Source organism: Cetorhinus maximus, chromosome 20 (genome assembly GCF_964194155.1).
Source record: "Cetorhinus maximus chromosome 20, sCetMax3.hap1.1, whole genome shotgun sequence".
Classification (NCBI taxonomy): Eukaryota; Metazoa; Chordata; class Chondrichthyes; order Lamniformes; family Cetorhinidae; genus Cetorhinus; species Cetorhinus maximus.
Genome location: NC_135898.1, coordinates 88,540,109 through 88,565,342, shown reverse-complemented (window position 1 = coordinate 88,565,342; position 25,234 = coordinate 88,540,109). Strand labels below are relative to the sequence as shown.

Here is a 25,234-nt window from a genome sequence, read left to right as displayed (position 1 = left end):
GTTGAGAAGTGTGAAGTTATTCACTTTGGTAGAAAAAAAACAGAGTATTTTTTGAATGATGAGAGATTGGGAAATATGTGCTTTCAGAGGGATCTGGGTGTCCTTGTGTATTAATCACAAAGTTAACATGAATACACTGTATGCTATTAGAAAGGCAAATAGCTTTTGTTACAAAGGGATTAGAGGATAAGAGGAAACTAGTCTTAATAAAATTGTAGAGGGAATTAGTGAGACCACACCTAGAGTACTGAATGCATTTTTGGTCTCCTTACTGAAGGAAGGGCATATTGTCTGGAGGGAGTACACTGAAGGTCCACTAGCCTGGTTCCTGCATTGAGGGATGTCCTATGAGGAGAAATTGAGTAGACTTGGACTATATTGCCTGGAGTTTAGAAGAATGAGAGATAAACTAATTGGAAAAAATTAAAATCCTGAAGGGGCCTGACTGGGAAATCCAGAACACTAGGTCACAATATCAGATAAGGGATAAGCATTTATGACTGAGGTGGGAAATTTCTTCACTTCATTTCCTTCAAAGAATTGTGAAGTTTTGGAATTCTCTACCCTAGAGAGCTGTGGATGCTCAGTCATTAAAGACAGGTCAATAGACTTTTGGGTAAGAAAGGAATTAAGGGATATAGGGAAAGTGCAAGAAGGTGAAGTTGAGGTCGCATATCAGTCATGATCTAATTGAATGGTGCAGGCTTGATGGGACAAATTGGCCTACTACATCTCCTATTTCTTGGGCAGGATTTTACGCATCGGCGGGGCCCACTCGCCGACGTGTAAAATGACGCAAGGTGACGTCGGGGGAACTCCTGATGTCACCGTGCCCCATTTAAATTTTCAGGAAGGTGGGAGCATAGCAAAATCAGCTGCACGCCTGCCGACCTGTCAATGGCCAATTGAGGCCATTGACAGAGTCATTTAGTTCATTAATGGACCTGCCAGTCCAACCTTAAGGTTGGCGGGCAGGCCAGGAGCCCTGGCGTGAACTAGAAAAAGCATGAAACCTCATCCACGGGTGGGATGAGGTTTCATGTAGGTTTTAAAAAAATTTTATTAAATTTTTTTTAAACATTATGGACATGTCCCAACTCGTGACTTTGTCACATGAGGGGACATGTCAAGGAAGTTTTACTTTTCTATTTTTAGGTTTTTTACATTTTGAGCCGATCCCCCGGAGGCTGCACTTAGCCTCAGCGAGATGAGTGTGCTCTTTCGTGCGCATGTGCGAAAGAGCGCACTCTCGATTTTGGGATAGTCCGCCCTGCCTGCACTGGGAGTGCATAGAGCTTCCGTGCAGATGCCACGTAAAATGGCACCGCACCCCCAATTGGGGGCGCTAATCGGAAGCACGTCTGTGCACACCTGCCCTTCAACTTCGCCCCCGATTGGAGGAAAATTCTGCCCCTTATGTTCTTTGATCATATTTGAATAAAGGCAAGCCATATCAGCTGGACAAAGCACGTTCTTTGGGTTCAATTTTGGTTTGTGATTACAGGAATAAATTGAAATGTTGGACACCTGAATTAATCATTTTAAAGAACTGTGGCTTAACCTGGAGAAGACTCATTGATCAGATTGCAGCATTTCATCAGGAAAGCCACATATGGATCTGTACTGAGCAATGTCCCTGCTACCTTACGTACCAAGTAGAAACAGGAGTAGGCCATTTGGCCCCTCGATCTGCTCTGCCATTGAATAAGATTGTGGTTGATCTGATTATGGCCATAACCTCACTCTCCGCATTCCCCATCGCCCCCCCTTCCATCTCCCTTGTAGATCAAAAATCTGACTCAGCCTTGAATATATTCAACAACCAAGCCCCCACTGCTCTCGGGCCAAGAATTCCAAAGTAACAACCATCTGAGAGAAGGAATTCCTCCTCATCTCCACCTTAAATTGGAGACCCATTATTTTGAAACTGTCTGCCCCATTTCTAGATTCCCCCATGAAGGGAACCATCCTCTTAGCATGTACTCTGTCAAGCCCCCTCAAAACCTTGTATGTTTCAATAAGAACACCTCCTGATGATTATAGGTCCAATCTTTCTTCATAAGACAACTCTCTCATCTCCGGAATCAACCTAGTGAACCTTCTCTGAGCTGCCTCCAATGCATGTAAATCCCTCCTTAAGTAAGAAGACCAAAACTAAGCAGTAGTCCAGGTGCAGTCTCACCAATGCCCTGCATAGTTGTGACAAGACTTCCCTGCTTTTACATTTCTCTTCTCTTGCAATAAAGGCTAACACTCCCTCTGCCTTCCTAATTACTTGCTGTACCTGCATACTAACTTTTTGTGACTCATGGACGAAGATACCCAGATTCCTTAGTGTCAAGGCATTCTGCAGAGTCTTTCCATTTAAATAGTATTCTGCTTTTCTATTCACCCTGCCAAAGTGGACAACCTTACATTTTCCCACATTATACTCTGCCAAACTTTTGCCCACTCACTTAACCTACCTATATCCCTTTGCAGGCTCTTTGTGTTGTCCTCAAAACGTTGCTTTCCTACCTATCTTTGTATCTCGAGCAATAGACAAGGCTGTAACTAAAACATTTGGCGGGCTACCAGAACTAGTTGAAACTGGGACACCTTTAGCTGAGAAATACTGTAGTTCTAAAAGAACATACGTCTCTTCAACACCAAAGGTTTAAACCCAAAGGACTTATTGAAGGCATTTGCACATTTTAAATATGAATGGAAAAGGAGGATTTGTGTACTATACTATGCCAATGCTGATAAAATAATTTAGTATGTTTTAGGGAAATTTTCTTAACTGTTGTGAGGAAGTTATTGATGTGTCTTGAGGCAATACAAAATCTTTTTGCCTCTGGACTCTGGCAGTGACTGGTTATGTGGCAACCATTTCGTCCACGTGATTCCACAAATGGCAATAATCAATCTTGGCATCTTGAGCTATAATTGCTTTGCATATGCCTCCACCCACCTGAATGGCTTTAGTTTTACTTAATTGATGTTTGATGGTGGTTAAAAGAAGAAAGAATAAATTACTCAACCTACAGAGCCTTCATTCTTGAGATGACCTGAATCTCCCACATATTACAAGTTCACCCAATTACCCCCTCAGTCTGTACAAGGACCTAGATGTTTTGGTGCAATGTTTGGCTTCAGGTCAATATGATCTAGTATAATAGTACAGGTTCTGTGACTTTATGGAATGCTGGAGTAAGAGACCTTAATGTGATGCTACCTGTCTACAATGTCACAACATTTTGGCCCAGCTTTTCCTGTAACAGCAAGATTGGCATTGTACACTGTAAGAACATGCTACATTAAGCATTGCAATGAATCAGGCGCTCAGCCAATCTGAGAGCTGAAGTGATGGTAGATTCACGAGATGGGGCCTTGGGGGTGGGGCGGTTAAGTGTAAGAAAGGGTGATATTTTAAAGAAGCTTTTAAAATAAAATAATTTGCAAGGTTTGTATTGAACACTTAGGTTATGTTAAGTTCCCGTGACTGAAAGATTAAGAAAAATAATTGACTCCACTAAACAAATACAGACATTCCTCGACTATACGATGTTAAAGTTATGACATCTGGCACGTATGACGTTTATGAGTTGGCACCCTGTTTTGACTTTCCCATGTCGACTTTATGACGCCATACCAGCGAACAAGTTCAAACGTTCATTCATGCGCATTGTTCTGCGCAGCCCATCTCCCCACATTGCTCAGTTGCTGTTCCAACGCCATTAGTGCAGTACTTTGTTTCTATATGTATTTTTAGCTACTTATATGATTTTTTAATGTCAGTATGATTGCTATTTACAACATAAATACTTCAATGTTTAATGCTATTTTACTCGTCTATAATTGAGTACAAGATTTTGGGTTTTTTATGAAAATAGGGTATCGGACCTTGGTTCAGGAACCAATCCCCCATTTATAACATTGTTCTTATGGGAAAATTGGTTCCGAGTTACGACATTTCGACTTAATATGCAGTTCTCAGGAACCAATTCTGTCATAAGTCCCAGGACTGCCGGTAATTAAATGAATGGACGAGTACTTAACTCATCATGTAGGGAATGCAATACAACATTAATGGAAAGTTAAGAAGCAAGTAAAAGTGAACGTTGAGTTGTGGGGAATTTGGGATGAGAATTTCAGATTTTGCAAATCCAGAAATGTGCTTTTTCATTTTTCATTTTAAATATTTATTTTGTTATTGGACTTTACTATTTGTCTATCTCCAGATATTGAGTGTATAAAAGTGGATACAATTTGTATCTTTATACTCACAAACAATATAAATTGGGAAAGCTGTTATTTAACCATTTGATCCTCCTTCCCTTCATCTTTGCAGCCTCAGTTGACAATGTAAGACTTTTGCCCCAATTGAATTTGAGGCCAGATGGTTAGTGGGTTATAAAGAGTTTAAGTAGGTGTGGTAATAACTATTAAAAGGTTACAATAGGTTAATTTTTTAAAAAATCACACCTTCTAATAGCAGTTTCTTAGCTAAGTGTTTTTAGGATCTATTTCACATTTTGATGATCGTGTTCTAATTAAAGTATTTTTAATTTCCATCTATTTCCCCCCTTCAAAATATTTTCCACATTTATAAGCTGATAACCGTACCAAAAAGAAAATTACACACCGTGAAAGGAAACAGGATTTTTCAGCCTTCAAACCAACGGATAATGAGATGAAAGTGAAGATTTCACCGCAACTACTACTAGCAACACATCGTTTCCTAGCAACAGGCAAGTTCATGTCATCAAATGCTAAAAATATATTGGAATGAGCACTGATAATTCTGGTATTCAGTTTAATAATAGATTTGTTTTTTTTTCCTCTTGGGTTCACCTAGAATAACCTGATGCTTCTTCCTGTGCTTCCATAAATTCCTAATTATGCAAAGTTCTTCCATGTTCACCTTGCTTTGCACTATACCCAGCTTATGCAGCATCTCATTGATCTGCTTTGCACTACCCCCCCACCCCCCCACCCCAAAACAACCACTCCCAACCTCAACATTATGTAGCCTTACCCTGCAGCTCTGGACTTTAGTACATTCACCCTCCATTCTTGACATTGGCTGCCTGGATCATACACTTTCTAATTTCCTCACTAAATTTTTTCACCTCCTTTTTCTTTTAACAACCTCTTAAACCTATTACACCTAACCATCTTCTTCCTGGCTCAGAGTTCAGGCCTGTTGCACCGATTTGTGACAAGCCTTGGAATGTTCTTTACATTAAAGGTGCTTTGCAAATGCAAGTTGTTGTAATCCAAAAGTGGCAACATAAAAGAACTTGTAAACAACAAGGCTTCTTATTTCATGAATTTTAATTGTCCGTTAAATGCTGTGCCTAGGATATTGAGGATTAATTTGAAAACTGACTTTGTTCTTGGTTCCTAGGAGTTGGGATTGTTCTTTTCCCCTGATTGTAAATGTACATTACAGCTGCCATTTAAAATGCACAGTTTGGGGCGTGAATTTTTGTACCTCATCAAGGTGAGGATTATCTTTGGGAAAATAGATTACTACTATATATCATATATCATTTAAAACATTCCCACTAAAGGTACAGTGCAAACTATTCCTATAGTACCATAAAACCAGCTCAGTGCTATTGTATAAAACAGGCAAATTGCACTGTGTTCTATCCAAAAAAAAATCAGTCAGTTGAAGGGAAGCAGTTGGAGCTGATGTTCATAATAATCAAATGCATAATAATCCATAAACCTTGAGTTCAAAAATATGGCTTTGGCAGTTTGAGTATTTGATTTGAATTTACGAAGAAATCTGGAAATAAAAAGCTGGCGGCAGTAGAAGTGATTATGAACTTGTTGGATTGTCCTAGTTGATTCACTGATATTTCCTTTAAGGAAGGAATCTGCCATCTTTATGCAGTTTGGCCTTTATGTCACTCTGATATCATGACTGACTCTTGCCTACCCACTGAAATCACCTAGCAAGCCATTTAGTTGTATCAAACCATTAAATTCCATATATAATAATATTATGGGAACACCTTCACCATTCGGACTGCAGTGGTTCAAGAAGTAAGGCTGCTACCGCCTCCAGGCAATTAGGAATGGGCAATAAATGGCAGCCTTGCCAGTGATGCCTGCACCACAAGAACTAATTGAAAAAAAATCACCTATTTTCTGTGCTGAGTTAACCACCCCTCCTGCGAGTCTCCACAGTAAATAAAATTAAACTATCATACAATTCTCAAACTTAGAATGCCACGCCACTACATGGGCACATATAACACAGCATGATGCAAAATAAACTTTATGCAGTGGTACTCTGCTTTATAGGAAAGCAGAGCAACACTTTTTACATGGAATGCAACAAGAGCACTAGATGCAGAATAAAACTCTGCATTCAGCCCCAATAATGTGGTTTTTCACTATACTACTGCAGTGTATCCCACACAGCAGCAGTGTAATGCTGACCTTTACTGTGGCCTGAGTGAATCTGCCAATTTATGAACAGTTTAATGCATTTGACTAAATTGAAACTGCCATTTTACATTAATGCCTTTATAAGCATCAGGAGGGAACTTCCTACTACAGGCTGCTAGGATAATTGAGCCAAGGTTCCAAGATCAAAAAACAGTGACCTATCTCATTCTGCCACCCAACTTGTATTCAGGTGTTAATTGATATGGACAAGAATTCTGTTGGATCAAAACTGAGTACTCTTGTCAGTATTTGGCAAGTGTTCTTCAATAGCGGCTGCATCTATCATAAAAGTTGGGTGGGGGGCGGGGAGAAAGATAAGTTCCACAACATTATTGTGGCAGGTAGCTTTCATATAACAACAGTAACTAACTAACCTTCAACATAAGGTGATATATAAATGTATTTATTCAAAGTTTTGCTATGCTAACGTTTGTAACATACAGTTTCAGTTATGTGAATTGCTCACCAACTCACCAATTGCTCACACACTGCACCAACTTGCTGAGAAATTGTACTGAAACATATGGTTGACTTTTTTTCAAATAACAATTCAATTTTGTTCAACCCTGTAGGACTGTGTGGCCATTTTTATAATAGAGGCTGTGAATTAATTGCCTATTTTACCTTTATCTAGACAATTTAAATTGTTCCTTTAACACATTTAATTTTCACAATTCTTTAAAACTTACCTTGTCCATGTCTGTTCAGATAATCAGTTGTTGATATACAAGTGTTACAGTTGATCTTTTTGCCCTGGACTAAGGAAATAAATATTGACTAGGGTTTCCATATTGATCATTATTCAGCAACAACTTCTGTGTCAGTGTCTGTGTGTCTCCGCGTGTAGATGTCCAGTGAGGAAAGCATTGGACTTGGCTGTCACAGTTGAATAACCTACCAACAAACCTTGTCTCAGAAGAAATGTATGGGCGTTTTGGGGAGATACTAGAAGCCGATTGGTCCCCCTTGATACATAATCCTGTAAGGAATTTGAAATGTTCAAGAAAAGAGAAAATTGACAGCAAAGAAAAAAATAAGGAACAGAACGTTTGTGGGAACTCTATGTGAAGGGGGATAAAAATTGAATTTTTGGCTCTTACAGGAAAAGGCATTGGTCTTTTTTTTAGATGCCATATCCTATTGCACAAACATTTTTAATTTTACTCTGAATAAAAACGATGTTCTTCAAACTGCAGTCCACTTTTTCCCAACAAGAAATAAGGTACTACTTTGAAAGCAAAGTTTAACTGATCAGGTTGCCTGACTCTCCATCTCCATTTTAAAACCATAGAATTAAATTAATTCTCAAAAAGTAGTATTTGTAGCAGGGTCTACGGACTCAAATATAGTACCAATAGATAAGTTTTAAGCATCACTTACAGTATTTGACTATTTTTGGCATACTTCAAACTCAACATTCATTGTTGATTCTAACTTGGGTTGCTTGAAGTTGCACTTTAATATATTGATGTTTCTGTTAATGATTTCAGAAGTGGAGCCATTCAGCCCAACACAGATGTCAGAGAAGATCTTACTGAGGCTGCTCAAACATCCTAATGTTATTCAGGAAATGAAGTTTGATGAAAGAAATAAAAAAGCCCCAGAACATTACCTCTTCCATCGGAACAAACCTGTAGACTATTTTATCCTTGTTTTACAGGTGTGTGTTTAACCCTAATAATGCTGTAGAACCTTAGTATGTTCAAGAAATCCATTTATACAAATTGTATTAAATGTGGGTAAATGTATTTGTATAATATATCATAGCAGGAGGACCATATTTTCTTAAATGCATGTTTTCATGGTTTGGGTGAGTTGTATAGGACTTTGTTACATTGAGATGTGCAGAATTACAACATAGTGGCTTATAATCAACACGCTAACTGATGAATTTGGTAATGCTATCCAGTCTGCCTTAGGTTCAAAATCATAAAATTTAACATCCCTTCTAACCTAAGAGTGCACTATTTTCATAGTTAAATGGGAGTAAGAGTCTATTGATAAGAATTGTTTAAGAAGAGAATTCTCAAACTTGTATATTAGTATAAATGTGTTTCAAATATGTGTCCAATTTCTTTTTGAATTTTGTTATTGAAACTGCTTGCACCACCCTTTCAGACTGTGCAATTCCAATCACAGCTTAATGTGAAAATATGTTTCCTCAGGATGTTTCTGATTCTTTTACCTATTTCCTTAAATCTGTGTTCTCTGGTTATTGACTCTTCTGTGATTGGAAACCGTTTTTCCTTAACGCTGTATTAAAGCCATTCATGATTTTGAAGACCACCTTCAAATCTCCACCTGCACCTCCCCCCACCCCACCAAAACTTCTCTGCTCTAAGGAGAGCAACCCCAACTTCTCTCCAAATAGGGGGAGACAGTGGCATGGCATAGTGGTAATGTTACTGAACTAGTAATCCAGGGGCCCAGGCTGATGCTCTGGGGATACCACAGCAGCTAGAAGAATTTAAATTCAATTAATAAATAAAAAAGGAAAAAAAGTGGAATTAAAAGCTAGTCTCAGTAAGGGTGATCAGGCCAACTATCATCAATTGTTGTCGAAAGCCCAACTAGTTCATGAATGTCCTTTAGGGTAGGAAATCTACTGCTTTACCCGGTCTGACCTAATGTGACTCCAGACCCTTAGCAGTGTGGTTGACTATTAACTGACCTCTGAAATAGCCGGGTAAACTGTAGGGATGGGCAACAAATGCTGGCCTTGTGAGCAGCGCCCACATCCCATCAAAGAATATACGTCCCATCCAAAGAATGACACCATTCTAATAACTTTCTCCTGCAAGTCTCCAAAGCCTTGACATCTTCCCTAACATTTGGTGTCCAGAATTGAACTTTTTACTTCAACTGAAGTCTGCAGCATTGTTCTACAAAGAGTTAGCATAACTTTGTGCTTTTGCATTCTGTGCCTCTATTAATAAAGCTAAGGGTCCCATATGTTTTTCTAACAGCTCCCTCAACCTGTCCTACCATGCACCCCCATTTAAAATTATATCATTTAGTTTATATTGGCCTGGATTTGGTGGTCAACGGCGAAGCAGTGGCTCTTGTGCTAATCTCAAAGAAAGCTGCCTACAAATATCTAGCAATCTCTGTGGTGTGGACTTCCCTTTTCATGGCAGTTTAAATCTGGTGCCAAGTTAAGAGAATCCCTGGGGTCAAATTGCAGCAATGCCAACAAGGAGGGTAAGCAGCCATTACATTGAAGTATTCTCACAGAGGAAACCAAAATATGAAAGCACTTTATCCTTCACTTTTAGCTGAAATTTTCAAATGGCAAAATAAATAATTGAGTGATTGGACTAAGAAACTAAAATAAAGATGAACTTTAAAAATGTTTTCATTATTTAAAAAATGTGAATGATTTTTATCATAATGGAGAAATTTAGCATTCCACAAAACATGAAATTAGCTTTTCAGGGTGGGTTTATCAGTAATTATGAAATTAGAATGCTGTTAAAAAAACCCAATTAAACCTCATTGGAAAAATATATAACCTTTTCAAGGTTTTTACAGTGAGACTAACAGCATAAGAGTGGAAGTTCTAAGAAATTCATAGATTTTTCATTGATTTCAGTCTGGAGGAACCTAAGCAGTGCACCCTCTGGTGAAGCGTGGATTCACTGACTGCAACTTCTGGATTTCCACATTATTCTACACATGTGGACTTCCAAAGTTACTGTCGGTTTTAGTGGAGTAATGATGGCGAATGCCGACACTTTCATCATCAGTACCACTTTAAAACACAGGCACTGCCTCTCCTCATTCTTTCTAGCAAAACGTTCCTTTGAATTAAATTGCATTTGCCATTTCACCAGTCTCTCTCTCTCTCTCTCCTGAAGTCTGTTACTATCCTCATTGTTTATTATATTTTGGAATTTTGTGTCATCTGCAAACGTGAAATTATGTTCTGTATTCCTAGGTCACTAATATATCTTAAAAACAGCAGCGGTTTTAATACTGACTACTGTATACTTTCCTCCAGTCTGAGAACAGTCCTTTGCCAATACTCTCTCTGCTTTCTGTTACTTAGCCAATTTTGTATCCATTTTGCAGCTGTCGCTTCAATGCGATAGGCTTCAATTTTGCTGAAATATCTAGATATTGAACATAATTTGCTCAAGGTTTCCGAGTATGTCCTTAACCCAGCTTCTAATTTACTAATGTATGCTTTATCCACTTATGTAATGTTCAGCAAAATTTCTTTGTAGTCAACTGGAGCTTATTTTTCTTTATGCCAATGATAAAGGTGAAACAATTGCCTTTAGAATGAAGAATTCATTGTACTTCTTCCAGCAATGAATGTGTCAGTTTCCATATTTCAGTAAAATCTTGAGTTGAGCCCCAAGGATCCGCCCACAAATTCGTGATAAGCAGAGCTTTCGTGATAGTCGAGGAGGCCCTATGAATGTGTCTCTGTGTACCCGATATGCCTACAGAGACGGCCTATGTCAAACAACAGATTCAAATGCCAAATGAAAACACAGTAAAGCAATGTAAAGTAAAAAGACTTCCTTACAATGGCGTGACTATTATGACGCAACCAAGGCCGAGTTGTTCAAATCCCAGAGGGAAACTTGAAACAACTGACATAACCCAATTTTGTAATTTGTATGTTTCGAAATGCAGGCTTTGAATTATGTAGTAATAAGACCACCGAGTCTCAAGAGGTTTTTTTATAAAACTGAATTAAACATTTATCAATACAAGAAAGATTGTACGCACATATATCTATAAAATTACAAGTATAGTAACTACAAAAATCCCCTAATTAATCTGACTCTCAGTTACACCCCTGTTAAGGCAACAGTAAATCTCATAGATTTAAACGCAAACCTGGCAAAGCACACCTTGGACTGTCGCCTCAAAATGAGTTTTTTTCAACTCTGGGTCCATGCAGACAGCAGCATGAGGCTTACAGGCTGGAGGCTTCTCACACTTGTTGGACCTTAAAATACCTCTACCTTACAGACAATCTTCTTTTGCCTTTATACATATCTGTTTCTTTGAATGTAAATTTTCCATTATATCACTAGGCTTTTAACTTTACCTCTTCTAACAATAACATTCTTTCATCCTGCCAATTTTATTAGTAAGCTGAAAAAAAGTAAAAACATTGGCGTCTTCTAGCTGGGTGTAAGATTTCACCCGCAGTCTTGAATGGTTTCTTTTAATAAATGCAAATTTACACTTTACCTTCTACCATTCTTCCTTTTACCTAATTAAAATCTCAAAACTACTAATCATCAAAACACCCGACTAGCTGGCTTTAATCCAGTTAAGACACACACACACGCCCCCCCTCACTAGAACTCTATTTAAAAAAAATAATTTTCAATAATATTATAGACATTAATATCTCTTTCATGACATGACCTTGTAAAATGCCAAAGCTTTGCATTGAAAAATGAAAAAAAAAAAGCCCCAGAAAAACTCTGCAACCTTTTTCGCTTAGCCTGCTGTCTTCAGACATGTGCGATACAGTCCACCATGTTGTCAGCGCAGTCAAATGTGTTTTCATGCTGCAGTGCGCCATCTTGGAGCATCTCTACGGCCTTTGTGGCATAGGCTAGGGAAGCAGGCTGGCAAATGGCTCGGCATTCATCAGACTCTTCAGGTCATCGGGCTTCTCGGTTGAAGAACGCATCATCTGTCAGCTCTGTCCTGCAGCGTACAGCATTGTCCACCTCCCTGTAAGTTTCCATGGTTGTCTTTGCTGGAATTTCCATGCTGGTCTACCACAGCTAAGCGAAAAGTGCCTCGTCATTGAGTTGGTTGGCATCATCCTGCTCCTTCATTTTTGATGTCTTGTGCAGTCGTAACCTGTTTGGACCCAGTGTGGTGGAAGCAGTTGGTAATTGTGGCTTCCGTCATCATCTTTCACACCTTCTTCATCATGAACATGGCCTCTGGAACAGTTGGATTGTATTCCTTCTTATTGATGACCTTGATAACCTGAGACACCAGCTGCTGATGGTCGTGTCTTTTCAGGTTCAGATTCCTAATCGCCCCCCTGATCCATTGGCTGGAACTTGGCTGTGGTGTTGGGAGGCAAGAACGTCAGCTTGATGCCCTTGAGGTCAGCGATGTTGGGGGTTTGTGGGGCAGTTGTCTGTAATGATGACAATTTTCCTCTTCTTTTGTTCTGTTTTGTCCACTTTCCTGATCTACCCCTCAAAAATGCTGGCGGTCATCCAGGTGGTTTTGTTAGCCTCGTGCTGCGTGTATAGTGTCTTGACATTCACAAAGAACATAGCTTCTTGGACTTTCCTATTATAAGAAGTGCTAGCTTTTTGGTGACATCCATGTTGGCACAGACCATAACAATGACACGTTCCTTGCTCTGATTTCCACTGTTACGTGTTTCGCCTTTAAACATCAAAGACAAAGGACGGTAAAGCAGTCCGGTTTCATCCACATTCAAAATGTCTCTTGGTGCATACTCATTCATGACGTGGGCGAAAATATTTTGCAGCCAATCATCTGTCATTGTTGCTGTAACCAACGCACCTTCACCGCTTACTGCGCGGAAGATGATGCTCTGCCTTGTCTTCTCTCCAACCGTCAACACTTTTAATTTTCTTATAGGTTCAGCCATGCTTTTCAGCCAGGTTTTGCACATCCTTTCACAGGGAGGTCTTAATGTCAAATGATGGCTTGCCCAGTGCTCCTTCATTTGTATGGATGTTATGTCAGAAAGGCTGCCCAGATGTTTTCCAAGGTATAGAAAGAATATGGAAATTGCCAACCTCCAGCCCACTCGCACATAATGCAGTCCATGTGGTCCATATCTCGATACTGCATTATTACCACGTTCTTTCATAGCTGATGCCTAGCACTCAGGCTTGATCCCGTAGGTGCCAGGGCTAAAATTACATGCGTATCCCTACAGTCTTTTAGTCCTTGTGCTCCAAAGTAAATGAATGAAGCAGGTGCTGTTTAAAATCACCCAAGTAATTAAATGGCTTCTTTTAATTTTTCTTTTTTTTTAAAGTGGGTGGCTGTGTTCATAGCAGGAGGGGGTGGGAGGGGATCAGACTACATCTGCAGATTGAAAGTTCTGGAATTCAAGATGGACCTACATTATACCAGTTCCACACTATAGAGGACAGCTTTATAGCAGGGCCCCAGAGTATCTTGTTTCACATCTGTCATCACTTCTTTCTTCAAGTGGCATGCCAATGTCAGGTGAGAGTGGCTGCCTTGATATCAAGGCAGCATTTGCCTGAGTGTGGCAAAGATCCCTAGCAAAATTGAAGTTAGTGGGTATCAAGGCAAAAGTCTTCACTTGTTGGAGCCATCTCCACCAGAACAGAAGATGATTGTGGCTGTTGGAGGGCATAGGAACATAAGAAATAGGAGCAAGAGTGGACTATTTGGCATCTCAAACCTGTTCCACCATTCAACTAGATCATAGCTGATCTACCTCGATGGCATATTGCTTGATATCTTTAATTTCTAGAAATCTATCAATCCGTTTTGAATATGCTCAATAACTGAGCCTCCACAGGCCCCTGAGGAAGAGAATCCCAAATATTCACTACCATCCGAGTGAGGAAATTCCTCCTCATCTCAGTCCTAAGTGGCCCGCCCCTTATTCTGAGACTGTTCTCCCTTGTTCTATACACCCCCGCCCCCGCCTCTGCATACACCCTGTCGAGCCCTGTAAGAAGTTTGTATGCTTCAGTGAGATCACATCTCATTCTTTGAAACTCTAGAGAATGTAGGTCCAGTCTCCCCAGTCTCTCATCATTGGCCATCGCAGGGATCAGCCTGGTCAACCTTCGTGTACTCCCTCTATGTATCCTTCCTTGGGTAAGGAGATCAAAACTGTACACTACTCCAGATGCGATCTCACCATGGCTGTATGCAATTGCAGCAAGGCATCTTTTCTTCTGTACTCAAATCGTTTTGCAATAAAGGCCAAATATCATTTGCCTTCGAATTGCTTGCTGCACCTGCATGTTTGCTTTCAGTGACTTATGAACAAGGATACGCAGGTCCTTTGGACCATCAACATTTCCCAATCTCTGTCTTTAAGGAATACTCTGCTTTTCTGTCTTTCCTACCAAGCGATGACTTCACATTTTTCCACATTATATTCTATCTGTCATGTTCCTGCCCGCTCACTTGGTCTGTCTAAATCCCATTGAAGCCTTTTTGCATCCCCCTCACAACTCTCATTCCCACCTAGTTTCGTATCATCAACAAACTTAGAAATATTACATTTGGTCCCCACATCCAAACCAGCCAAGCACTGATCCTTGTGGTATTCCACTAGTCACAGCCAGCCAAAATGAGAATAGCCTATTTTTTGCCTTCTCTGTTTTCTGTTCGGTAATCAATTCTCAATCCATGGCGGCATATTATCCCCAATCCCATGTGCTCTAATTTTGCTTATTAATTCATAGATTTAAACTGATTGGCAGAAAGATTAGAGGGGAAATGAGGAAAAGGTTTTCACCTACAGGGTTGTGGGGGGTCTGGAACTCATTGTCTGAAAGGGTAGTTGAGGCAGCAGAAACCTTCAACTCATTTAAAAGGATATGCACTCGAGTGTCGTAACCTGCGGGGCTACGGACCAAATGTTGGAAAGTTGGATGAGGCCGGGTGGCTCATTTTTCAGCTGGCGTAGACACGATGGGCCAAATGGCCTCTTTCTGTGTCATAAACTTTCTATGGTTGTATGAACCTCCTGTGTGGGACCTTATTGATAGCCTTCTGAAAATCCAAGTACACCACATCCACTGATTCCCCCTTATCTATTTTACTAGTTACATCCTCAAAAAAAAACTCCAACTGGTTTGTCAAACCATGATTTTCCTTTCATAAATCCATGTTGACTCTGCCCAATCAAACCATTATTTTCTAAGTGTCCAGTTATCACCCCCTCAATAGTAGATTCTAGCATTTTCCCCACTGTTGACGTCAGGCTAACAGGTCTGTAGTGCCTGGTTTTCTCTTTCCCTCCTTTCTTAAATAGTAAGGTGATACTTGCTACCTTCTAACTTGCAGGAAGCAGTCCAGAATCTATGGAATTTTGGAAGATGACCAATGCATCCACTATCTTTCAACACCCTGGGATGTAGATCATCAGGTCCAGGAGATTTATCAACTTTCAGCCCCATTAATTTCTCCAGTACTACTTTACTAATACTGATTTCTTTCAGTTCCTCGTTCTCCCTAATCCCTTGGTTCTTCAGTATTTCTGGAGGGTTTTTTGGACCTTCCTCTGTGAAGACTGACACATGAAGTATGTGTTAAGTTTCTCTGCCGTTTTCTCATTCCCCATTCTAAATTCTCCTGTCTCTGCCTGTAGTGGGCCCAAATGTGTCTTTGCTAATCTTTTTGTTTTTACATACTTAAAGGACCTGTTACAGTCCATTTTTAAGTTTCTGGCTAGTTTACTTTCATATTCTGTTTTCTCTTTCTTTATCAGTTTCCTGGGCCACCTCTGCTGAATTTTAAAATGCTCCCAATCCATAGACTTGCTGCTTTTTTGGCAACTTTATAAGCCTCTTCCTTTGACCTAATGCAACCTTTAATTTCTCTTGTTAGCCATGGCTGGATCACTTTTCCTGCTGGATTTTTTGTCTCAAAGGAATGTAAATTTGTCATAAATCATGCATTCATTCTTTAAATGCTAGTCATTGCCTATCTATCGTCATATCTTTTAATGTAGTTTCCCATTCTGCCACAGCCAATTTGTCCCTCATAGCTTTGTAGTTTCTTTGTTTGGATTTAAGACCCTAGTTTTGGATTGAACTACATCACTTTCAAATTTAATGTAAAATTCCATCGTATTATGGTCACTTTTCCCTAAAGGCTCTTTTACAATGAGATTATTAATTAGCATTTTCTCATTACGCAATACCAGATCTAAAATAGCCAATTCTCTATTTGGTTCCTCAATGTACTGTTCTAGAAAACCATTTCATTTACATTCCAGAAATTCGTACTCTACAATATTAGTGCGAACTAGGTTTATCCAGTCTATATGTAAATCGAAGTCTCCCGTGATTATTGTGTTACCCTTGTTTACATGCACCCCGATTTCCTGATTTATACCATGCCCTACATTATAGGCCACCAAAAGTAGTGGTAAACAACTACCAGTGTTTGTTGCTCCTTGCTGTTTCTTAGCTGCACCGAAACTGACTACATCTTGATATTCCAATCTAAGATTCTCTCTCACTCATGTGCTGATCTCATCCTTTATTAACATCATTACCCCGACTTTTTGCCAATCATTCCTAAATGTCAAAAGCCCTTGAATGTTCAGTTCCCGGCCATGGTCGCCCTGCAACCATGTCTCTGTAATGGCAATTAGATTATATCTGTTTACTCCATTTGTGCCATCAATTCATCTACCTTGTTGCAAATACTGTGTGCATTCGGATAGAGTGCTTTTAATTCTGTTATTTTTATTATTTTCAAAACGTCTAGCCTTATTTGCTGCCTTACTCTTAAGTTTGTACATTCTGTCCCTTCCTGCCACCCTCCAATTATCAATTCCCTTAATGCTACCTTGCTCTCTTGCTTTGTCCTCTCTTTTTAATTTATCACATCGTCCCTCACATGACCATCTCAATCCCAAGACATTGCTGCAGTTTCAGCTGCATGATCAATAATCTTAAGGTCGGGAATGTGAATGTTCGCTAATGATTGCAGAGTTTTCAGTACCATTTGCAACTCCTCAGATACTGAATCATCTCCATGCCCACATGCTAAAAGACCTGGACAAGGTTCAGACCTGGGTTGATAAGTGGCAAGTAACATTCACAGCACATGTGCCAGGCAATGACCATCCCCAACATGAGAGTCTAACCAGCTCCACTTGTCATCCCACAGCATTACAGTTCCTAATATCAACACTCCAGAAGCTTGACACATCCAGGACAAAGCAGCCCACTTGATCTACAACCTTAAACATTCACTTCTTCCACCATTGGCACACAGTGTCAGCAGTGTGTACCATCTACAAGATGCACTGCAGCAACTCACCAAGGCTCCTTCAACAGCACCTTCCAAACTTGTGACCTTTACCACCTAGAAGGTCAAGGGCAGCAGAGGCATGGGAGCACTAGCAACTGCAAGTTCCCTGCCAAGTCACGTGCCATCCTTACTTGGAACTCTATTGCTGTTCCTTCACTGTTGCTGAGTCAAAACCCTGTTACTCCCTCCCTGACAGCACTGAGAGTGCACCTAAACCACATGGATTGTAGCGCTATTTTAATAATATCAGTATTATAGATTTGAAAGGGAACAGGTTCACTTCTTTGGTTCTTCAAACTTGGAAAATCATAAGCTTATGTCTTAGGAACTGAAACCAATATTTCATAATTTGAGGCTCTGATCATATTATTTCATAACATCTTATCTATGTTTACTAAATATCCACCATAGTAAATGACAGTAACGCTGTCTAATTCACAGGAGAAATGTTACATAGAAAATGTTTTCACATTGTTTCAGAATCCTAATTGAGTTGAAGTGATCCTTAGATTGGTTGAACTTGAGTCAGGCATTATGTTTAGTTTAATGAATATTCTTATTATGAAGAAATAGCCTCGTGTTTATTGACTGATGGTTTCATTATGCCAATTACTTGTTGTGACTAGGGGAAGGTGGAGGTGGAAGCTGGAAAAGAAGTAATGAAGTTTGAAGCAGGTGCTTTCTCTTATTATGGCATGATGGCTCTTACATCTTCTCCAGGTACTAATCTTAATTGATTAAAAAATTAGAATAGTTGTAGAGATCAGATAATTGGTAAAGCTTTTGAATCCAAATTATTAACGTTTTACTGGTATTCTTGGATTTTAAAGTTATAGTAATCCTCTTACAATCTGTAGCTGTAAATTATGTTTAGACTACTAGACATATTTTTATCCTGTGCAGGTGTATATCTGGAAGTCTTGTGGTGTAATGATGTCATCCCTACCTTTGGGCCAGAATCTATGGCTTCAAGTCCCACTTCAGGACTTGAAGGCCACAGAAGATGCGTTCATAATTTGGATTGATTATCAAACAGTTTGATTATTAGCCTGTAAATCCTTCCAGTATGCCTGATGGCAGGTAGTAAGAGCAGTAGAGTTTCCTGGTTAGCCATACTGCAGAAGGCAATGGCAAATCATTGCAGCACTTTGCCAAGCATAATCATGGACCAATCCAGTAGAAGTCCATGGTTGCCAACACCCGCTTTAGGGTATGGTAGCTGGAGGAGGAGGAGGCATAAACCTACAAGTGCTGTAATTAGCCCCTGTAACACTGCTGTATATACTCATTGACAGCACTCTGGTCATGCGACAAAACAACGTGTTCTCCAGATCAGTGAATTACACCAAAGGAGATTTGCTAACCTTTTAAGAAAGTAAATATGTGTAAAACAAAAGTAAAATTCTGGATGCTGGAAATTTTAAATATATGCAAGATGCTGGAAACACTCAGCAGGTCTGGCAGCATCTGCAGGGAGAGAAACTGAGTTAATGTTTCATCAGATCAGAAATTTAATGTGTATATTGCCCTCTCCTGAATTGGGCATCACTCGTGCAGCTACACCCTTCCGTCACCAGATGGGCTTCTTAAGCACTAGAAGCTACATGTCTTCGTTCGTTAAGCACAGCGTCAATAGAATTAGAGAATTCAGTTTTGTCCTGAATTCTTGTGGGAAATCTGCCTCTGTGTGTCTATGTATGCAGATATAATTTAAATGATGGTGAAAACCAGGTTTGCATTTTAGAATAATTAAACCCCAGGAATTTGTATGGAATCTGAAGAACCTATCTTGAAGCACGTCTATTTTTTTTTAAAAAAAAAGCTTCTCAAAATAAAGCTGTTGAAAGAAGTGTCATTTTACATTGTGACAATTTCAATTGTGCAATCATGGAATCCATTTGGAGCTTGTTCAGGATTAATGGAATTAGCTGTTGAGAAATGTGTAGACTTGAAGGATCAAGTGTGGGGATTTGGGTAGAAATGGGATCTGAAATTGACCAGGTCAGGGCCTGTACGAGGGCCAGATAAAGGGAAAAAAAATGATTTATCATAAATGGATCAAGTAAATGATCCATTTTGACAATGTTTAGCACATCTAACCTGCTCTATCTGTAGACTATGTGAAATCCATCAAATCGAGGGCTCAATTCCACCCATTTAATCTGAGTGAGAGCTCTGCTTAAATCCTGTCTGACTAAAGATCATCAAGCTAAACTCCACAAAAGCTGCAGTTGAAGGTTAAGTGAATCATCCAACTCACTAATCAATTTGATTCAATGTCTACTTGTAAAAGTGCAAAATCAATTCAAATTAAACAAAAGTCTGAGATGAAAATAAAAAAAAACTTTTTTTTAAAGAAAAGTGATGTGATAAATTGAAAGATTAAATGACTTGTCAGGTTGGAGGTGAGTTTTTGCTCTAACATTGTGTTGTATTTATTTTTATGGTACCACATTAATTTGAGCCCAGATTTAATATGATCAGCTGCGCTGAGTTATGTGCCATAGAAGATATTCCATCTTCAATAAACCAGCCTATTTAGATAATTCAATTTTTAATTATTTCATATAGTTATTTATGAGTCTGTAAATAGGCCAACCTTCATGCCTCTGTGTTCAATAGATATTGAATGCAGACTTACAAGAATAGGATTTTTACATTTACACACTAAGTCCTGATAATGTGATAAATTATGGTTATATTTCCGATTTGGCGCAGTGGACTTTAATTTCTTTACTTGAACCACTCATCTGATTTATTTTCCTCTGATTCCTCTTTTCTGGCACAGAAGACATGTATTGGCTTTAGGAAAAGAAGCATTCTACACCTTTTCAGTGATGTTCTTAATTATTCTAAAGTATTAAATGCCTTAACCCAATCTTGATTCCTCAAATTTCTCATTTCATTTGATGGGGAACTGTCTGTAATGGCACAGGAAGATTTAAGGTTTACTGCTGACACAAAATAGGGATGAAAGTAAAGTCTGGTCTAAAAGCAAATTGGACTGTGCAAGACTGCACTACGTTGGTGTTGATATTATGCCAAGGGAATAATCCAATCCTGTTTTAATATCTAAAATATGAAATTCAGATATTCTTGCAAAAAGATTTTTTTTTTTCTGTTTCAAAGCTTTAAAGTGCGTTGTATTTACCGTTTATTTTAAGATACTGAATTTGGAGTTTAAGGTGTTGAGCATTGAACTTGACTACCCTCTGGTGGTTATTTTGAGGATAACAGCTTCCTTTGAGTTTTCAATAATAAAATCACATCCTTAGAAATAAGTAATCTGGGTCACCTTAATTCATCCATCCAGAACATTCCTACGCTTTTTGTATGCACGATACTGTATACCCGTATGCAACATTCCCCCTAAGCTGTGCGCATGTGCAGCAATCCATAACTTAACACAAAGGGGACAAACAGGTCACACATGGATGCGGTTCATTTAAGATACACACGTGTGGCTGCATGACAATTTTAAATTGCAGTGCAATAAACATAGAGAATGGAAATGTAATGTATTTGATGTAATTTTCTCCTGCTATTGTTTGACTTTGTTTAGTTCATGCAGTTCTTTTGAGCTGCCTGTTCTGATTTCACTGCCCCTCCTAGTTTGGTATCATCTGTAAATCCATCCAATTCACATTGCAACTCAGTGTCCAAGTCATTGATGCAAATTAGAACCACTCGTCTGAACACCAAGAACTATCCCCCCCTCACCCTGACAACCCTTTTAACCAGTAGCCATTGTTTCCTACCCTTAAACTAATTTTTTATTCATACTCTAGTTTTACTTTTAATCCACACCTTTGATCTTGGTTAATCTATGTGGAACTTTATAAAATGCCTTAAAGTCTAAGGACATGGCATCATGGGGTTTACCAGATGACTGTTGGCCAGGCAGGATCTTCTGTGTAAAATCTTAGTGACCATTGTTTACTAGATTTTGCACATAATCCTCACAGTTTAATTAATTTACACAAAATTGAAGTAGGACTAATGGATTTGTAGTTAGCTGTTGTTTTGTCAGCTTCTTTGACTTCAGGTGTTTTCAATTCACTGTCACCTCCCCAGTGTCCATTGACTCGCTTCTAATGATTAAGTGCCTCAAATCTCTTCACTCGTGTCTCTCTCTCTAAATTCTAGGCTAAATGCCACCTAACTCTGGGGATTGCTTGTTTCAAGTCTTTTAACTCCTTTAGGACTACTCTTAAACTGGTTGAGTTTATGGAATTGTTTTATACTTTTTTTCTTGCTTTGCATGTGCAGGTGGTAATCTAGTTTGTTTTCTATACTTGGTCAGGACTCTGCAAATCCACTATTGCCTATATTGCACCCATAGCAAATTTGAATTTTCCCCCCATTATTCCTTCTCAATTGACTTAGCTAAAGTAAAATGTGACCTTTTTTTAATGGAGATTATTGAGAGATCACAGGTCTACTAACTGTGCTGGTTTAGGTTAAAGGCACTTGACTAAGGCATGTTAAAGTACAACGGATATATTAAAAGCTTCATGCGCAAGCCCTTTTTTAAAGAAAATAATGTAGAAAATGCTAAGAAAACAAATTGCAGCATACGTTCATTTGACATTGCTAGCCTGTTCACCAATGTTCTACTTAAGGAAACCATAGATATTTGCACTGCAGCACTATATCATGGCGACCTAGACCCACCACCGCTGTGTGAATCAGTATTCATTGAACTTATGAACTCGGCAACTCGCGTAGATAAGTTCAGCTTTAACAATACCATGTATAACGGCTACCCTGGTTGGATCATTTCAAAGGCCGTCACTTTCGGCTCTGAAAAGTGCCCAGCCTACCTCGGATTACCCTGGAAGAGCAAGGCAGCTCAAAAATTTGAGCAACAGGTGAAGTCAGCTGTTTCACGCTGCTACTATGCAGTAGCAACACGAGTGGTATTCGCCACTAACAGGATGCTGTCGTCAAGCCAAAAAGAAGTTCTGCCTATCACACAAATGAGTAATGTGGTATATGAATATATGCCAGTGTGATGCTAGGTATGTAGACTGTACATCCCAAAGGCTGGCGGATCGTATCAAACAGCAAGTCCCTTCCGCTGTTTGCAATGGGCAAGGTACTGACTGCACCCAACCAGCCCATGATTGCAAAACTCAAAACACAGTATCCAACATGAGTTGTGATTCTGTGATTGGACAACATTTGCTAAATAATCCTCAGTGTGCGAAGAATTACGCTGACAACTAATTTAAGATTGTCATTCGGGCTCGCCATGTGGCACATTTGTGTGCACTGGAAGCTACATATGTTAATACACAGGGCCCTGGTTTTTGCAGACAAAAAGAACATGTACACACATTGTACTTGTTTCAACTAAACAAAATAAGTGACAGCCATGCGCTGGTTCATTCCTCACAGTAATGCCTTGACCAATCAGAGTTAAGCGGCCTGCTTTAAATTTCAAACAAAGTTTAGCAGTTAACTCTCAGTCTCCATTAACTGGTGCATTCTCCAAGGAAACACTTCTACCAATCAGTGTCCACCTGCCAACCAGTCAGCGCTCTCTTCTCATACAGTATAAAGTTGTTGCTTTCCCTGATGTTGGTATTTTTGCAATTGTCCTGATGAGTGCAAGATGAAAAGCTTAGACAAAATGTCTTTTTTCAGCAGTACTCAAGTACTGCACTACCAAACGACTATTCCAGTGCAATTCCCAGTCATTTTCAGTGTAATATTTCTATGCTTATATATAGAAAACATTTTGATAGCAACTTTCACAACCTAAGGGGTTTGAAACCAATTTGCTGTTAACGAACTATAGCCTGCATTTATCAAAGGGACACCCATATTTTTAACAGTGGCAGTAGTTTCGGAACAATGAAAGAACTGATCGTGGTTTTGCTATTTGCCATGTCTTATGACTAAGGACAAAAAAAAAACAGTAGAACAGTGAAACACTGTCCAAAAAAAAATGTCTTGTGATACTGGGTTTTCATTTGCCAAAATTATAATTTGATATTTTTTAAACTCTTCCCTTGAGCCCTATTGCCCATAATAATAGTGTCAATTTATGGAGTTGAAACATTCTGCAGGGTCCAGCATAATTTGTTTGAAAACTACATAAACTTTTAACATTTGGATTCTTTTGAAGGGTTTAATGTTAAAATCCTGCAACTACTGTTGACATATAATGAACATATTGGGTGACGTCCAGTACTTTTGTTTAACTGAATTACTACATTGAGTTACTTACTTTGGCTAAATACAGTGCTTAACAAGAACCAAGAGTGTCATCGCAACAGTAGAGAAGTGGGTTTCACTTTGGACTATTTTAAGAAAGACTTGCACTTATATAGTTCGTATCGCAATGTCCCAAAGTACTTTATGGCCAGTACTTTTGAAATGTTTTAATGTAGGAAATACAAAAGCCAATTGACCACTAAAATCAAAGCAAAATACTGTGGATGCTGGAAACCTGCGTAAAAGCAAAGTGCTGGAAATACTCAGGTCTAGTAGCATCAGTGGAAAGGGAAACTGAGTTAGTGTTTTGAGTCAAATATGACTTCTGCAGAACTGAAGAAATCATATTCAGTTCAAAAACATTAACTCTGAGGTGAGAGTGACTGACATTTGACTGTGTGTGGCATCAAGGAGCCCTTGCAAAACTGGAGTCAATGGCAATCAGGGAAAACTCTCCACTGGTTGGAGTCATACCTAGCACAATGAAAGATGGTTGTGATTGTTGGAGGTCAATTATTTCAGTGCAGGATTTCCTCAGGGTAGTGTCCTTGACCCAACCATCTTCAGCTGCTTCATCAATGACCTTCCTTCCATATTAAGGTTAGAAGTGGGGATGTCCACTGGTGATTGCACAATGTTCAGCACCATCCATGACTTCTCAGATACTGAAGCAGCCCATGTCCAAATGCATCTTGGGCTGACAAGTGGCAAGTAACAAGTGCCAGGCAATGACCATCTCCAACAAAAGAGAATTTAACTATTGCCCCATGACATTCAATGGCATTACTGTCACTGAATCTCCCACTATCAACATCCTGGGGGTCACCATTGACCAGAAACTGAACTGGACAAGCCATATAAATACGGCTACAAGAGCAGGTCAGAGGCTTGGAATTCTGCAGTAGCAACTCACCTCCTGACTTCCTAAAGCCTGTCCACCATCTACAAGACACAAGTCAGGTGTGTGATGGAATACTCCCCACTTGCCTGAATGAGTGCAGCTCCCACAACACTCAAGAAGCTTGACGCCATCCAGGACAAAGCTTGATTGGGACAAACATTCACTCCTCACCACCAACGCACAGTGACAGCAGTGTGTACCATCTACAAGATGCACTGCAGTAACTCACCAAGCCTCCTTAGACAGCACCTTCCAAACCCACGACCGCTACCATCTAGAAGAACAAGGGCAGCAGACACATGGGAATACCACCACCTGGAAGTTCCCCTCCAAGCCACTCACCATCCTGACGTGGAACTATATTGATGTTCCTTCACTGTTACTGAGTCAGAATCCCTCCCTAACAGCACTGTGGGAGTAGCTACACCGCATGGACTGCAGCGGTTCAAGAAGGCAGCTCAACAGCACCTTAAGGGAAATTAGGGATGGGCAATAAATGCTGATGCCTACAACCCATGAATGAATTAAAACAAATTAAAAATACTCCAGGTACTTGTGTGTGTCTGCGTGTTGTGCGTGTGTCTGCGTGTTGTGCGTGTGTCTGCATGTTGTGCGTGTGTCTGCTTGTGTGTGTGTCTGCGTGTTGTGCGTGTG

General features: G+C 39.5%; 1 protein-coding gene across 2 annotated transcripts in view; it reads left to right on the top strand.

The window, feature by feature from the left end:
* Window positions 1–25,234, top strand: part of LOC144694569 (metal transporter CNNM2-like) — a 203,685-nt gene that overhangs the window by 145,648 nt on the left and 32,803 nt on the right. For both annotated transcript variants that reach the window (XM_078565144.1, XM_078565143.1), the window contains 3 exons: window positions 4,596–4,733; window positions 7,938–8,107; window positions 18,084–18,177. In XM_078565144.1, coding sequence (XP_078421270.1) covers window positions 4,596–4,733; window positions 7,938–8,107; window positions 18,084–18,177 — 402 coding nt within the window. The remainder of the gene's footprint in view (window positions 1–4,595; window positions 4,734–7,937; window positions 8,108–18,083; window positions 18,178–25,234) is intronic.